Here is a 16,677-nt window from a genome sequence, read left to right as displayed (position 1 = left end):
GGGTTCTCTTTTTTTGTTGTTTTTTTCTTTTTTTTTTTTTTTTTTTTGAGAGGTTTTTGCTATAGGGCACATGCGCTTGCCAGAGAGAGAGAGACGGAGAGACAGAAAGCAATAAATCACCCCCCAGGAGGGATGGCCACGCCACAATCCCTTCTCCTCCATTTTCCTCTTGGTATTTTGGGCATGCACACACACGCACACAGCATGAGTTTAAGCCACCAGGTCTGGGACTCGAACCACACTTGGCTACATGGGAGTCCAGCAACATAGCCATTACGCTAACTGCTGGTCCCCACACACAGTACTTTTAATGTCTGCTACTTCTAGGAGTACACCATTCCCTTATGTGCATTTGTTCTTTGGCTTACCCTGTGGCAGCTAGATAGTTCTTGTTTGTTTTTTTAATTTTTTAAAAATGACTTTTTAGACAGAGTCTTGCAATGTCACAGCCTTTTGTTTCTGTCTCCTGAGTTTCTGAAACTACAAATGTGTCCCACTGTAGCCAGATTTTAGAGTGGGCTTGGAATTGAATTTGAGCCTTCTTTATTGCCTTAGCCCCCTTGGTAGCAGCATCTACCATAGCTGGACCTCCTCTTTGTTTTCTTTTTTCTTTTATGAACGAGGAAGAGATAGCAAATGAGGGATAGAAAGTGCCGGTAGTTTTTTGGCAGAACCTTGCAGTTTCATGATCTTCCTGCCCCAGCCTCCCAATTAGCGAGGGTTACAGACACATGCAGGCATGCCTGGCATGTTCAACTTAGCCTAGAAACTGAGCCCTGGTCTCCCACTTGGTTTACAGCCTTCCAAGTGGTAGGCTACTTATGCACTATAGCTGGGCCCCTCCTCTTTATTTTTAAATTTTTTTCAAGAATTACTTATTTAATTTTATTTATTTTAATTTGACCAGAGAGAGGGAGGGAAGAAGTGAGAAAGCAAGCCACCAGGTTCAGGACTTGAACTGTGGTCAGCCATGTGAGAATGTTTACCACCACACAACCTGCTGGTCCTCACCTCCTCTTTATTTTTTATTTTTTATTTTTTCCTCTTTATTTTTGAAAGTCAGTTCAAATGACATGGCTATGAGATCTTTTCTGGCCAGTCTTCCTTTAGTTTATTCCACACTGCTATTTTACGTAATTACATATTTATAATATCTTCTTCAGTAACAGTGAATTCCTCTCATTCATTTATTTAATAAATATTTTTGAGTACATAGGTGTCTGATACCATGTGTGTTGAGTACGATAGATCTGACTGAACTAGGCATTTCCCCCACCTTCAAGAAGTTTATAGCTTTATACAGTTATTCCTTGCACTATAATGTAAGTATTTTGTTAGAAATGTATAGTGCTTTGGGAACTTAGACAATTGATCTTTCTACTCCAGGTTAGAGAGAGAAGGATGCCTTCCTGGAGGTGATAAAAGCTGAATATCAAAAGGAAAGCAAGAGTTAGCCAGATCAAGAGGCAGGGAGAAGGTGCTTTTAGGTGTTGGAAACAGCCTGTGTAAAGACTTGGACTTTTAAAACTGTGATGTTTCAGGAAGGTTATTACAGTGTTTGTGAATATTGAGGGTGATTTCTGATAAGAATTATATATAATTTTATTTTGGAAGATCCAGAATCCATTTCATCTGCAAGAGATTAGAAAGTTACATATAAGAGTATGTAAAAGCATCCTAATATTGACTTAGACAGAAATTTAAGGGCAGATAATTCATTTGTTATTTAAGTATTTGAAATATGTTCTCACTAGCAATTGAGAAATTAGAGTAGATAATTAAAAGTGAATTATAGAGCATTTTTAATTAAGTCTATTTTGTAATCTTGACTGGACCTAATATCACCAAGTGAGATTATTTGGGGGGAAACCTTTGAATTAATAGCCTTAAAATGATAGCAATTTGAATAGCAATTTTTGTGTACAAATGTGTTCTAAGTAGAGATGTTTCTTGCAGCAGATTTTGAACCTTTATGCTTTAGCAAGATTTAGCAATCAAGTCTTCAAAATCTGTTTTCTATTAAATTCTGTCTTCACTATTTTCATTTCCTACACAGATTCTAAAGTTGTTTTCTTACTCTCTACCACTGTTCTCCAAAGCTTATCCCTATTTCCAGTTGCAAATAAAAATCAGTAATTAAAAATCACTAATGTAAAGCAAATGGATCAAATTACGATGTGGTTCTCATTAAATCATAGTATCCTGACCCTGTGATTATGTGAATTATACCTGCTATTTATTGTATATTGGAATCACTGGATTTATGCAGTGAGTTTATAGTCCTTTTTTTTCTTTCTTGTCTAGGTAATATAGAGAGTGTTTCTCAAATAAATTTTCTTTAAAAAGAAATTAAGTGAATCAGTTTTTCTTTTCTGCTTTTGCAGGTTTCTTGATAACCGACTGTTCGCCACCTGCTCTGATGACACTACAATAGCACTATGGGATCTGAGAAAATTGAACACGAAAGTATGCACTTTACATGGTCACACTAGCTGGGTGAAGAACATCGAATATGATACTAATACAAGACTCTTAGTAACTTCAGGATTTGATGGAAATGTCATTATTTGGGACACTAACAGGTTTGTGAATAGGAGATTATGTTAGGATTATAGATAAAAACATTTTTTTAAAGATGGTTACAAATTCAGCATTCTCTCCTAGCTTTAAGAAGAAAATTGGGGGCCAGCAGATGGCATAGCCTTTATGTTGCTGGACTTCCACATGGCAGACCACAGTTCAAGTCCCAGACGCAGTGGCTTAAAAATTGCCGAGTGGGGAACCAGCAGTTAGCGTAATGGCTGTGTTGCTGGACTCCCACGTAGTCGACCGCGGTTCGTGTCCCGGACCCGGTGGCTTAAAACTCACGCCGGGTGCGTGTGCGTGCATGCCCAAGATCCCGAGAGGAGAATGGAGGAGAAGGGATTGCGGCGTGACCATCCCCCCTGGGGGGTGATTTCTCGCTTTCTGTCTCTATGTCTCTCTCTGTCTGTCTGGCGAGCGCACGCGCCCTACAGTGAAAATCTCTCCAAAAAAAAAAAAAAATTGCTGAGTGCATGTGCGTGCGTGTTTGAGATTCTGGGAAGAAATCAGAGGAGATGGGATTGTGGAGGAGAAGGGATTGTGGTGTGGTCATCCCCCCCGGGGGATGATTTTTCATTTTTCTCAAACTGTCTCTGTCTCTCTCTCCAATGAGCACATTTGCCCTAAGGCAAAAACCTCTTAAAACATAAAAAAGAAAAAAATGGCTTTAGGGAAAACAATTTAAAAATAATTATATATTTTTTGTTACGTATGTATTGCAATTAGAAATTTTATAGAAAATTATATGGGAAGGATTTGGAGTATCACTAGTATAGTTATGATGAAAACTGGTTTACAAAATAAGTTTCCAGAATTTAAGGAAAAATCTTTCCATTTTCTTTGTGAAACTAAAACATTTCTCACTTTTTGGTCCTTGAATTCTAAATTTATTTATTATGTAATGTTTGCACTTTGTTTCCCTTAAAACAGTCACTGGGAGTGGTACTGATCCTGAAGGGAATGTTTGGAAATAATGCATGGGATGGCTATGGTTGTCACTATAGGGAAATTAGGCATTTAGTTGGCAGGGACCACAGTTTCTAAATATCCTGCAGTTCCCAGGACAGGTTTGCACAGTGAACTACTTGTCCCACCTAGAATGCACTTATGCCTGTGTTGTGAAACATTCCAATAAAATGTCTCCTTATAGAAAAAATTATTATAGAGTTGAAATTGAGAAATAATTAAAATAATTATTTGTTACATATGGCAAGATGATAATACAGTAACACAGGATCATTTCTAAAATGTTTTTTTCAGAATTCATATATATAAAGAGGTGAGATTTTTAAAGATTTGTAACTACCCATATTGTTTGGAGGATAGAGCTGTTAGCTAGTTATCTTTAAAGATAAATTAACAATTTTTTTTAATTTAAAAAGGAAATTTGAATAGGAATATAAATAATAACTTCCAAAGTAGTGGAAAGGTAAAAGTTAATAAACCATGATCAATCCGCTAGATGCATTAAAGGGGAGGAAAGAATTATTTAAAGGGCCAGCCAGTAGAGAGGTGGTTAAGACGGCTAGATACCAACCACATGGACAAACGGTGTGGTTTGACTCCCATACCCAACAGCTTGAAAAACACTCTGGGTGCATGTGCATACATACCCAAAATACCCAAAGAAGGGATAAATGGAGGAGGAGGGATTCATTGGGGGAAATATGTCCCATGAGGGGTGCTTTCTCTCTCACTCACTCACTCACTCTCTTACACTCTCACTCACTCTAGCAAGTATGGGCACCCTCTGGCAAAATAAAATAATTCTTAAAAAAAAAAATGCTGGTTATCAGCCAGCTGTTGGTGTGGTGGTTAAGGCAGTTGGATCCCACTTGGCCAAACTGTACAGTTCTAGTTCCAGCCCTGTGACTTAGAAAATGTGTCAGGTACATGTGCATGCATTCCCAAAATCTCTAGAGGAGAAAGGACTGGCATGGCCATGCCCCCTGTGGAGTGTTTCGTCCCTTTCCCTCTCACTTTGTCTCTCTGATGAGGACATGGGCCCTATAGCAAAATTTTTTAAAAAAGAAAGAAAAACAGATACAGCTTTATTAATAGCAGACAAAATAGAGCTTAAGACAAAAATCATTGTTGACAAAAGGTACTATATTAAAAGGTTTATTTTTCTAGAATATGGAATAATTCTTATCTTGTGTTTAACTAAAAATATAGCCCAAGACCATAAGAGGCAAAAATGGATAGACTTAAAAGAAATATGTCCCATGGGGGGGTTGCTTTTCCATTTAAGTGGAAAATGTTAAGACCATTCTCTTGTTTGCTAATAGTTATAAGATAGACAATAAAATGAGTAAGGCTATAGAAGATTTAAATATTATTAAACCTCTTGAAGTATTAGATATATTTAGAATTCTGCTCCCTACAAATATCCTCTGCAGTCTTCTGAAGCAAACTTAGAATAAGTATTAAAAAAAAGTTGAGCATATCCTGGACTACAAAGTAACTCACAACTTGCATCTAAGAACTTTTATCACACAAACCATTTTCTCTGACTTCTGCAGTTTAGTTAATACAGATAATTTAAAGTTCCCATGTTTAGAAACATGTAAACTCACTCCCTAAGTAATTCTTGTGTCAAAGAAGAAATTATAATAAAATCAGAAAATATGAGAATTGAACATTTTACAAAAACACTTGAAAAAAACTGAAAGGGTAAAACCCAATTAAAGTAGATATATGGAAATGATAAAGCACAAAGTTAGTGGAATTGAAAATGAAAATACAGTAAAGACGATTTTTTAAAGCCTGCTCTTTGAAAAAGCTAAGTAGTTCTCTATTAGGGCCCATCAGGAGGAACAAGAGAGGAAACAAATAATACTAGCAATTCAAAAGGAGTCATAAAAATAGAGTAAGATGATAACACCAGCTTTTGCCTATGTACTTGAAAGATGAAATAGAAAGTTACTTAAAAAAAAAATACACCTTAGCATAAGTAATCAAGGAAGAATAGAAAACCTGAAATACAGGCAAGACCCATAGCTCAGATGTTAAGGAGCCAAATGTTGAATGCATTTGGAATCCCAGCCATGGCTTGAGAGACATGCTGGGCCCATATGTATGAATACACAAATCCTAGCAAAGTGGAGAAGTGAAGAAGGGATTTGGGCATGCCATACCCCACTGGGAGTGCTTTCTCCCCCTGCCCCCAGCCCCGTCTTTGGTGAGCACATGTACCATCTGGCCAATAAAATAAAAAAAAAACCACAGTATTCGGTTTTCTTTAGGATACTTGCGTCTACATGCAAAAACAGTCCTTTTTCCTCCATTATTTCATGCCATCCAGATTTGGGACGTGCACACGTGCCTACCATATTTTTTAAGCCACAGAGGCTGATATTCAAACCATGGCTGGTAATGTGGGATCCAGCTCCCTATACACTGTTCTTAATCCCGTACTATGTGCTGGCCTTCACAATTCATTTTTCGAGTGTAGTATTATTACCCTTACACCAAAACCAGACAAACATGGTTAAGAATAGAAACCTACAGACCAATAGTGGTTAAAAAAAAAAAAAAAAAAAAATTAGGGACCAGCATATAGCCTAATGATTACATCCCTGGAATCCCATGTAGTCAACTATGGTTAAAGTCCTAGTCCTAGCAGCTTAAAACTCACACTGGGTCCATGTGTGTGCATGCCCAAAATCCCCAGAGGAGATTGGAGGAGGATTGTGGCATGGCCTTTCTCCCTGGGGCTGGGGGGATTTCTCGCTTTCTGTCTCTGTCTCTGTATCTCTGGCGAGTGCACGCGCCCTATAGCAAAAATCTCTCTTAAAAAAGTTTTTCATGCAAAAAAAAAATTTTTTTTGAGAGGTGTTTGCTATAGGGCATGTGCGCTTGCCAGAAAGACAGAGACAGAGAGACAGAAAGCGAGAAATCACCCCCTGGGGGGATGGCCACACCGCAATCTCTTCTCCATTCTCCTCAGGATCTTGGGCATGCAGGCATACGCGCCCAGCGTGAGTTTAAGCCACCAGGTCTGGGACTCGAATCACAGCCAGCTACATGGGAGTTCAGCAACATAGCCATTATGCTAACTGCTGGTCCCAGCAAAAATCTTTAATAAAATATTAGCAAATCATATCTTGCAACATATATAAAAGATTATATGTCATGACCAAATGGCATTTATCCCAGGAATGCAGGGTTTATTTAACATCCAAAAATTAACTAATGAAATACATCATACTAATAAAGTTCAAAAACCTGTATGATCATCTTAATAAAAACAGAAAAGTATTTGACAGTTTCCAACACCTGGGAGCCAGCTCTATGATACAGTGTAATAGGCTACTCAAGGAAAACTGGATCCCATATGGTGATCACAGTTTGAATTCTTAGTGTGGTCAGCCTGAAACATGCCAGATAAGCATGAGAGTGCCCCAAATCCAACAGACTGGAGGAAGGAGATTATGCTGTGACAAGACACTAGGAGGGTGCCCTGCTGTTTCTCTCATTCTTACATGTGTTTGTACATTATCATGAATAAAGAAAAAACTTTAAAAATACAACACTCATTTTTCATCAAATTAGAAACAAAAGGGAACTTCTTCATTTTGCAAAAAGACATCTGTGAAAAACCTACTACAACTGAAATCATTTTTAATGTTGACAAAGTGCATGCCCCACCACTCGGAACAAGGCTCTCTACTTGTATTCAACATTGTACAGGAGGTACAATATGGCACTGGAAATGAAATCAGGCCAGAAAATGAAATAAAAATAAATCTAGTTTGGAAAGGAAGAAGTAAAGCTATCTTGGGGCCTGCAGGTAGCATGGTGGTTATGGTTCTGGCCTCCCACATGACTGACCACGGTTCAAGTCTTGAACCTGATGACTTGCTTTCTCACTTTCCCTTTCTCACTCTTGACTCTCTCTGGTCAAATTAAAACAAAAATAAGTAATAACAAAGTTAAATAAGTTTTTTTTTTAAAGAAGTAAAGCTATCTTCATATGTGGTAGATACAATATTGTATGTAGAAAATCTTAAGGGACCACAGTCAAAACAAAGCAAATCACTAGAACTAATAAATAATTTCAGCAAGTTCACAGGATACAAAATAAATAGGGCCAGCTCCCTAACAAAGTAGTTACATGTTACATAGAGGAAACCAGATCCCACATGGCCAACCAGGGTTCAAGTCTTGGTCATGGTGACTTGAAAAACATACCAGGCATGCATACATGTGACCAAGGTCCTAACAGGATGAAGGATTGGACAAAAAAGGATCATGGCATGACCAGGCCCCATTGGGGGTGCTTTCCCTTCTCTTGTGTGCACACTTGCATGTATGTGCCCTCTGACATTAAATAAAAAATAAAAAAGATTAATATACAAAAAGTGAGTTGTATTTCTACCTATAAGCAATGAACAATTCAAAACTGAATGGGGGGATTAATTCCATTAGTAATAGCATCAAAAAGAATAAAATACTGAGGAATAAATTTTTTAAAGAGATTTTTGCCATAGGGCACGTGAGATCACCAGAGAGACAGAAAGCAAGAAATCACTCCCACACGTACATGTGTGCCCAAGATTCAGAGAGAAGGAATTGCGCTGTGGACATACCCCAAGGGGGGTGATTTCTCACTTTCTGTCTCTCTTTGTCTCTTCGGCAAGTGTACACGCCCTATAGCAAAAACCTCTCAAAAAAAAAAAAAATTAGTGGGGCCGGCAGGTGGCGCAGTGGTTTAGGTGCTGACTCCCACGTGGCCGACCACAGTTCAAGTCCTGGACCTGTTGGCTTGCTTTCTCGCTTTCCCTTTCTCTGTGTCTCTCTAGTCAAATTAAAATGAACAACAAATAAAATTCTTAAAAAAAAATTAGTGGGACTAGCAGTTGGCATAATGACTCTGTCGTTGGACTGCCATGTGGTTGACTGTGGTTCGAATCTCAGACCCGGTGGCTTAAACTCACGCTGGGTGCGTGTGTGTGCATGCCCAAGATCCTGAGAGAAAAATGGTGGAGAAGGGATTGCAGTGTGGTCATCTCCCCTGGAGGGTGATTTCTTGCTTTTTGTCTCTCTGTCCTGGTGAGCACATACACCCCATAGCAAAAACCTCTCCAAAAGAAAAAAAAAAAATAGCCAGAATGATAAATAACTCACTAAAAAATTTTATATATATACATATACACACACACTCATACATACATACATACACTAAAAACCTAAATACCTTTTTTTTTAGTTTTTGTTATATAGGGCATGCAATTTGGGGCATGCACATACATGTCCCTAGTGTGATTCTCAAGTTGCTGGGTCTGGGACTCATTTTGCCCAGGTGACCGACCATGTGGGATCTGGTGCCTTAACCTCCACACCACCTGCTGACCTGAAAACCTAAATACATTTTTTAATTGACCAGTCTTTAGATGTTTTCTTTATATAATCAGGAAAGAGAACTTGCCCCATTGTTACTACTGTTTGTAAGTGTCATGGAAGGGGGATGAGGAGAAAGGGTACTAGTTGATACAATAACAGAAAGAAAGAAAAAAGTATCTGTGTAAGCTTGGCAAGCAAAAAAGAAACAGTATGATTCACAGTTGATGTGATTATATCCAGTGTTGTCAAAATGTTTCTGTAAAGGACTAGGTAGTAAATATGTTAGGCTTTGAGTACTCTATTGTCTCTGAACAACCATAGATAGTACATAAATGAATGGGTATGGCTTCATCAATTTTTTTTTGTAGACCATAGATTAGTTTATTTTTAACACCCATCATGCCATGAATTCATAGGGAATAGGTTCCAGCGGCTTAGGCTCCTTTCCATTGGTTCTCACAAAGTGTGCTTCTCTGGGTGGAGCAGGCTGGCACTTTAGTTGAACCCAGGTACCTTTCTCTTTGGCTTCCTTCTTTTTCTGGTCATTTTCCTTCACACGTTTTAGGAAGCTATCTCTGCTCTTAGAATGCTTAATATGCTCAATACGCACATTCATTCTCTTGGCAAGAATCTTGCCCTTATCTTGTGTGTTTTTTTTTTTTTTTTTTTTTTTTACAACAATACCAACAGCATGTTGGGTAACATTGTAGACTCTTCCAGTTTTGCCACGGTAACATTTGTGGGGCATTCCTTTTTGAGCAGTACCCATTCCCTTGATGTCTACAATACCACTTTTCTTGTAGATGCGCATATACGTTGCCAAAGGAACCACTCCATGTTTTCTAAAAGGCCTAGAGAACATAAATTGAGTACCTCTCCTGTGTTCGTCATTTTGATTAATTATTGGAAGATGGTGGTTCCGACCAAAAACTGGATTCATAAATTTTGATTTAAGAACAGGCAGTGGGCAGATTTGGCCATGGACCATAGTTTTCCAACTCCTGGTCTGTTCTTTATAGAAAATCCTAGAAATTCTTCAGAGAAGTTTATCAGAATTAGTAAATATTAACAAAGATTATTAGATATAAATTGTAGAAGGCAGTATGGAGGGTTCTCAAAAACTTAAAAAATAGAACTACCACATTCTCCAGCAATTCTTTTACTGCATATATACTCAATGGAAATTCAATCAATATGTTAGAAATACTTGCATTTCTGTGTTCATTTCAGCATGATTCACAATAGTCAAGATATGGAGTCAATGTAAGTACTCACCATGAATGGATTTTTGAAATGAGTACATGTACAAAATGCAATACTATTCAGCCTTTAAAAAGAAAATCTTGGGCCAGGTGGTGGATGATGGTTAAAGTCCTGGGTCCCAATGTGTTCGACTTTGTGGATCAAGTCTCAGACCTGATGGCCTGAAAAACACTGAGCACGTGTGTGTGTGCACACGCCCAAAATCCCAAGAGGATGATGGAGAAAATGAGATCGCAGTATGTCCATCTTCCTTGAGGAGTGTTTTCTCACTCCACTCTCCCTCCCTACCAGACACACCTACCCTATGGCAAAAACCTAAAAAAAAAAAAAAAAAAAAAAAAGAAGGAAATCTTATCATTTTTAACAGCATAGATGAACAAAAAGGATATTATGTTAAGTGAAATAAGCCAGGGACAGAGAGATGACAACTGCTTACATGTGAAATCTAAAAAAGTTCAACTCAGTAGAAGCAGAGAATAGAATGGCAGTTGCCAGAGGCTGGGGATATGGTAGAGAGCAGAATGAGAGGGATGGTGGTCAAAGTATACAAAATTTTAATGAGACAGAGTAAGTTGAGGAGACATATTGTATAGCATAGTTACAATAATAAAATTATATACTTGAAATTTGCTGAAAGAGCATATTTTAAACATTCTCACCACAAGTAAAAAAGCCTATTAGATTATATATATATATATATAAATACTTAGCCATTTCACAGTGTATACATATTTCAAAACATTGTAAATCATAAATATATACAATTTTGTCATTTAAGAAAATAATAAAGATTATTAGATGCAAGCTCAAAATGTAAAAGTCAGTAGTGTTGCTATACACAGCAAACAATGTAAAGGTTTTAAAGTATGTAATTTTTTTAATCAAAAACTTCCTATGTACTCAGTACATAGAAATAAATTACAACAGAAGATATGTATAAATGTTATGGAGACAATTATAAATTTTATTTAAGTCATTGTAAGACCTACATAAAGTAAGTAGCTGAGAAGACACCTCTAAAACTACAGTAAGCAATTTTAAAATAAACTCATAAAGATAGGGAAATGGGAGAGAAAGCAGTGACAACAGAATTTAAGAAGCTGGAAAGCAGGTAAATGAATGGCAACTGATTTAAGAAATTTGACTTAATCTGAGAAAGCTGAATCTTAAGTTGTCAATGGGGAAAATTAAGAACTTAATTTACATAGAATCGTCAAAAATCAGGAACTGGCGACCTTAGTACTCAGTAATAGAAGGGGAAATTAAGGGTTCAAGTGAAAGACAGTATTTAAGAATGTAATCTATGGACCAGCAGGTGGTGTAGTGGTTAAGGTGCTGGACTCCCACATGGTCCACTGCAGTTTGAATCCTGGACCCAGTGGCTTGAAACACATGCCCCGGGGGGGTGGGGGGCATCGTGGTTAAGGGCGCTGGATTCCCACATAGCCAACCACGATTGAGTCCTGGACCTGGCAGCTTGGTTTCTTACTTAATCTCTCTCTCACTCTGTCCCTCTCTGGTCAAATTAAAATAAAGAAATAAAAATTAAATAAAATAATTCTTAAAAAAAGAAAGAAAGAAACACATGCCAGGTACATCTGCATGTGTGCCAGAAATCCTGAGGAGAGTGGCAAAGGGACTGTAGCATGGACATTCCCCCTGTCTCTCCAGTGAGTATACACATCCTATAGCAAAAAATCTCTCCAAAAGAAAATCAGAAAATCATGTTAGGCATGTGTGCATACATGCTCAAAATCCCAAGACTGGAGGAGAAAGAATTGCAGTGATGGAATGGCCAGGGAGGCCATCCCCTATCTCTCTGTCTGTCTGGGGGTTTTTTTGGAGAGGTTTTTTGGTTATATGGCGTGTGCACTCCCCAGAAAGATAGAGACAGAGAGAAAGCGAGAAATCACCCCCCAGGAGGGATGACCACATCACAATACCTTGACCTCCATTCTCCTCAGGTATCATTCTTTGTAATGTGAGTATCAGTTACAGGTATTCATTTTCTTTTTTGGGGAGAGGGAGAGGTTTTTGCTATAGGATGTGTGCGCTCGCCAGACAGAGAGACAGAAAGCGAGAAATCACCCCCGAGGGGGATGGCCATGCCGCAATCCCTTTTCCTCCATTCTCCTCTCGGGATCTTGGGTACACATGCACACACACACACACACACACACACACACAGCGTGAGTTTTAAGCCACCGCCGGGTCCAGGACGCAAACTACGGTCAATTACATGGGAGTCCAGCGACATAGCCATTATACTAACTGCTGGTCCCTTCATTTTCTTTAAAGTACATATTTTATGTACTTTTTTATGGGTTATGGCATGGTCTTCCAATTTTAAGAAAAAATAACTACAAAAGGAATAAAAATAGGCAAGGAAAAAAATCTGTCAAAAAGACAAGGAGCTGGGCTGGTCTTAACCACAGGCTAGGGCCTAGTGGTTAAAGCACTGGATTTCACATGGCTGACTATGTGGTTTAAGTCCCAGTTTAAGAAATATGCCAGATACGTGTGCCAAAAATCCTGAAAGGAAGGAGAGATGGAGGAGAAAGGATTATGGAGTGACCATTCCCCATGGGGGGTGCTTTCTCTTTTTGCTAGCTTTCTTTTTGGCTGGCATATGTACCCTACTCCCTCTAGCATGCACACACACACACACACACACACACACACACATTATGGAAATTTTAAAAACAGGATGGATCAAATAGTGGGTTAAACATAGCTTTAAAATAGATTGGGGGACTGGGAGGTGGCATGGTGGCTAAAGCACTGGGCTCACATATGGCAGACCACAATTCAAGTCCTGGACCTGGTGACTTGTTTTTTTCATTTTCTGTGGTCAAATTTTTAAAATAAAAAATAATAAAGTAAATATATATATATATATATAGGTACACACACACACATACACACACACACAGCACTTTCAAGTTTTATATATATGCACATTATATATGTGTGTATATATATATATATATATATATATATACATATACATAGCACTTTTAAGTTAGTATGTTTTCTTACACGTGCCCGGCATGAGTTTAAGCCACCAGGCCTGCGATTCAATCCGCAGTTGACTACATGGGAGTCCAGTGACATAGCCATTACGCCAACTGCTGGTTTCCCAAAATAATTATTCTAAAAAAATTTTTAATAGATTACAGGACCAGTAGGTAGCATAGTGGTTACGGTGCTAGACACCCATATGGCTGATCACAGTTCAAGCCGGACCTAGCAGCTTGAAACTCACACTGGGCGCATGTGTGCATACTCAGAATCCCAGGAGGAGAATGGAGAAGGGATTGTGCTGTGACCATCCTCCCCGGGGTGTGTTTCTCACTTGCCCCATCACTGTATCAGTCTGTCTCTCTCAGGGAAGCACATGTGCCCTATGCCGAAAACCTCTTTAAAAAACAATTGATTAGGAGATAGTTATTGAGGGACCAGCTGTTGGCGTAATGGCTATGTTGCTGGACTCCCCTGTAGTTGACTGCAGTTCAAGTCCTGGACCCAGTGGCTTAATCTCAGGCTGGGTGCATGTGCATGCATGCCCAAGATTCCGAGAGGAGAGTGGAGGAAAAGGGATTGCAGAGTGGCCATCCCCTCTGGGGAGTGATTTCTCATTTTTTGTCTCTTTCTGGTGAGCACATGTCCCCTATAGCAAAGGAAAAAGAAACCTGAAAAAAAAAGATAGTTATCGAGGTTCAGCTATGGTAGAGCTAACTGGTAGACACTGCTACTCAGCAGACTGAGGTCATACAAGAGGCCCAGATTCATTTCCTGGCTTATCCTAAAAAGGTAGGTGCAGTAATGTGTACCTATTGTCCCAGCTACTTGGGAGACTGAGGTAGGAGGATTGTGACATAGCAAGACCCTGTCAGAGGCAAAGAAAGAAAGAGAGAGAGAGAGAGAAAGAAAGAAAAAGAAAGAGAAAAGCTAGGTATTGAAAAGTTACCCAGAATACAGCATGTAGAAATGTGGACATAAAAAACACAAATGAATACTACAAGAAGGGTCAAATATGAATCTTTCAGACATCTTTTTGGAGCTCAAAAGAATAGAGAAAAGGAGAGTCAATGTTGGACTAAGGACAGAATTTTTTTTAGGATATATGAATATCATGAACCTTAAAGTTTGGAAAGTGAAGTGAATCCCATTAAAGATAAATAAATAGGGTTCTAAATTTATGCCTATCAGACTGAAACTGTAGTACTCCAAAGACACAGAGGATCAGCCAGAGGGGGTAAGAAAAGATAAATTATCCAAAGTAACAGTAGACCAGTAGCAGACTTAAAAATAAAAACACTGCAAGCCAGTATTTAGAAAGTAATTATCAACCTGAAGTTACATACTCAGTTAAAACTTTGTTCAGAAAGACTAAAATAAAGACTTCCAGAATAATACAAAGAAAGATTACTTCTGCAAAGTATTTAAAAATTCTCAGGAAGTGGAAAGCTTCTGGGTTTACATCTAGAGACCTTCCTGAGTACGCCATGTACACACATGCCCATGATCCAGGGCTGGCAGAGGCATGGGGTATATTCCAAGATCAGGACCCTTGGGGGTACAGGGTGCTATGTCTCTCTTTCTTGTTCTGTCTCTTTTGCTCATGAAAGAAAGTTTAAACAATTTTCAGGGATATACTTCAGAGAGAAAGATGATCTAAAAGGAAGATCATAGAAGGAATGGTAAAAAAAAACAAACCATTAATCATGTATATAGGTCTAAATATACATTGACTGTAAATTCTGTTTTGAAGGGCAAAAACCCAACTATCCATGAACCATTATATTTATGATAACGTTAGATTATGTTGGTTTGATTTCTTCTATAGGTGTACAGAAGATGGGTGTCCACATAAGAAATTCTTCCACACACGTTTTCTCATGCGAATGAGATTAACACCAGATTGTTCCAAAATGTTGATCTCAACGTCGTCTGGCTATCTCTTGATTTTGCATGATCTTGACTTAACTAAGTCTTTAGAAGTAGGCAGCTATCCTATTTTAAGAGCAAGAAGAACTACATCAAGTTCAGGTAAGCTTTTCTTTTTTTGATTAAAAAAGTTTTCTAAAGAATCTTGGGCATAAGGATGCTGCTACGTATTTATTTTTAATGTTTAATGTTGTGTTCAAGTTTTTTTAAAGAATTTTTTATTTTATTATTATTATTATTATTATTTAATTTTACCAGAGAGGGAGAGACAGAGAGAGAGGGAAAGTGAGAAAACAGGACACCAGGTCTGATTCTCGAACTATGGTTGGCCATGTGGGAGTCCAGCACCACCCCCACCTGCTGCCGCCAAGGATGGTATATGTTTCTATTCTGAGAATGATAACAGGAAAGGGAAGAAAATTTTAAGACATTCTTCAGAATAGCTTATTTCCAAGAAAGTATAATGATCTGTATGTATCTCTGACATGGCATTAGTTTGTGACTCGGTATCACAAATGATTTAGAAAGATTTACATTAATTCTAAAAATACTTTCATGTAGCTTTCTGGCAGAGAATTGTCCATCAGGTTTTTTTTAGAATTATTTTATTTAACTTTATTCATTTGTTTATTTCAGTTTGATCAAAGAGAAACAGAGAGAGAGAAAGAAAGTGAGAAAGCAAACCACCAGGTCTGGGACTCAAACCACAGTCAGCCATGTGGGAATCCAGTGCCTTTAGCCACCATGCCACACCTACCGGCTTGTTCATCAGTATTTTTCAGTAAGCACTTTCAAAAGATTAGTGATGGCCCAAAGAAGTATCAGTCAAGTACTTCTGGAATTTAACCAAATTTTCAAGTTATGGTCAATAGAGAGTGTTAGTTTAAATATATATTGTATTCTATAGTTCCAGATATCCAGACACAGGTAACTAGTGCCATCTTTTCTCATGACCCCCTAAATACTCTCCTGCTTTTGCTGAAGCTCTATAGCTTTTGCTGATTCCATTAAACTTAAGTGGAATTGGGGTTCAGAAAAACTACTGTTTTAGCAACATTATATGATGAAGAGACTATATTTTATCTGCCTTTGAGAAAGAGAAGACTGGTTTTGGAACATAACCATCATTTGTAATATTCTGTTTATGAACACAAACCTAGAAAAAAAAGACTTTAAAGCATTTGGAAAGAGTCATTCATAAATTGCTGTTAAAAAGTAGCTTCACAGGGCTGAACCTGTGGCCTTGTTAAGGGAGCCAGATCCCATATAGCTGACCAACCATCATTTGAATCCTGGCCCCTGGAGGCTTAAAAAACATGCCCAGTGCATATGTGTGTATGTGCCCCAAATCCCAAAGGTTGGAGAAATGGAGAAGAGATTATGGCTTGACACAATCAACCACATCACTAGGGGTTGTTTTCTCCCTCTTTCTCTGCCTCTGTCTCTGTCTCTGTCTCTCTTTGGCAAGCACAGGCACCTTTTGGCAGGTTAAAAAAAAAAAAGGGGGCTCCGGGGGGGGGGTCCCGCTTTTTTGCC

General features: G+C 38.4%; 1 protein-coding gene and 1 pseudogene across 1 annotated transcript in view; one reads left to right on the top strand and one right to left on the bottom strand.

The window, feature by feature from the left end:
- Positions 1-16,677, top strand: part of DCAF10 (DDB1 and CUL4 associated factor 10) — a gene marked incomplete at its 5' end in the record, with an annotated part of 51,519 nt that overhangs the window by 22,979 nt on the left and 11,863 nt on the right. Inside the window, 2 exon segments of the mRNA XM_006143728.3 lie at positions 2,385-2,582; positions 15,041-15,243. Coding sequence (XP_006143790.2) covers positions 2,385-2,582; positions 15,041-15,243 — 401 coding nt within the window.
- On the bottom strand, positions 9,326-9,916 carry LOC106734385 (60S ribosomal protein L21 pseudogene; annotated as a pseudogene).

This window comes from Tupaia chinensis, unplaced genomic scaffold, assembly GCF_000334495.1.
Source record: "Tupaia chinensis unplaced genomic scaffold, TupChi_1.0 Scaffold000104_1, whole genome shotgun sequence".
In the NCBI taxonomy this organism is placed as follows: Eukaryota; Metazoa; Chordata; class Mammalia; order Scandentia; family Tupaiidae; genus Tupaia; species Tupaia belangeri.
This window is presented reverse-complemented; position numbering and strand designations above follow the sequence as displayed.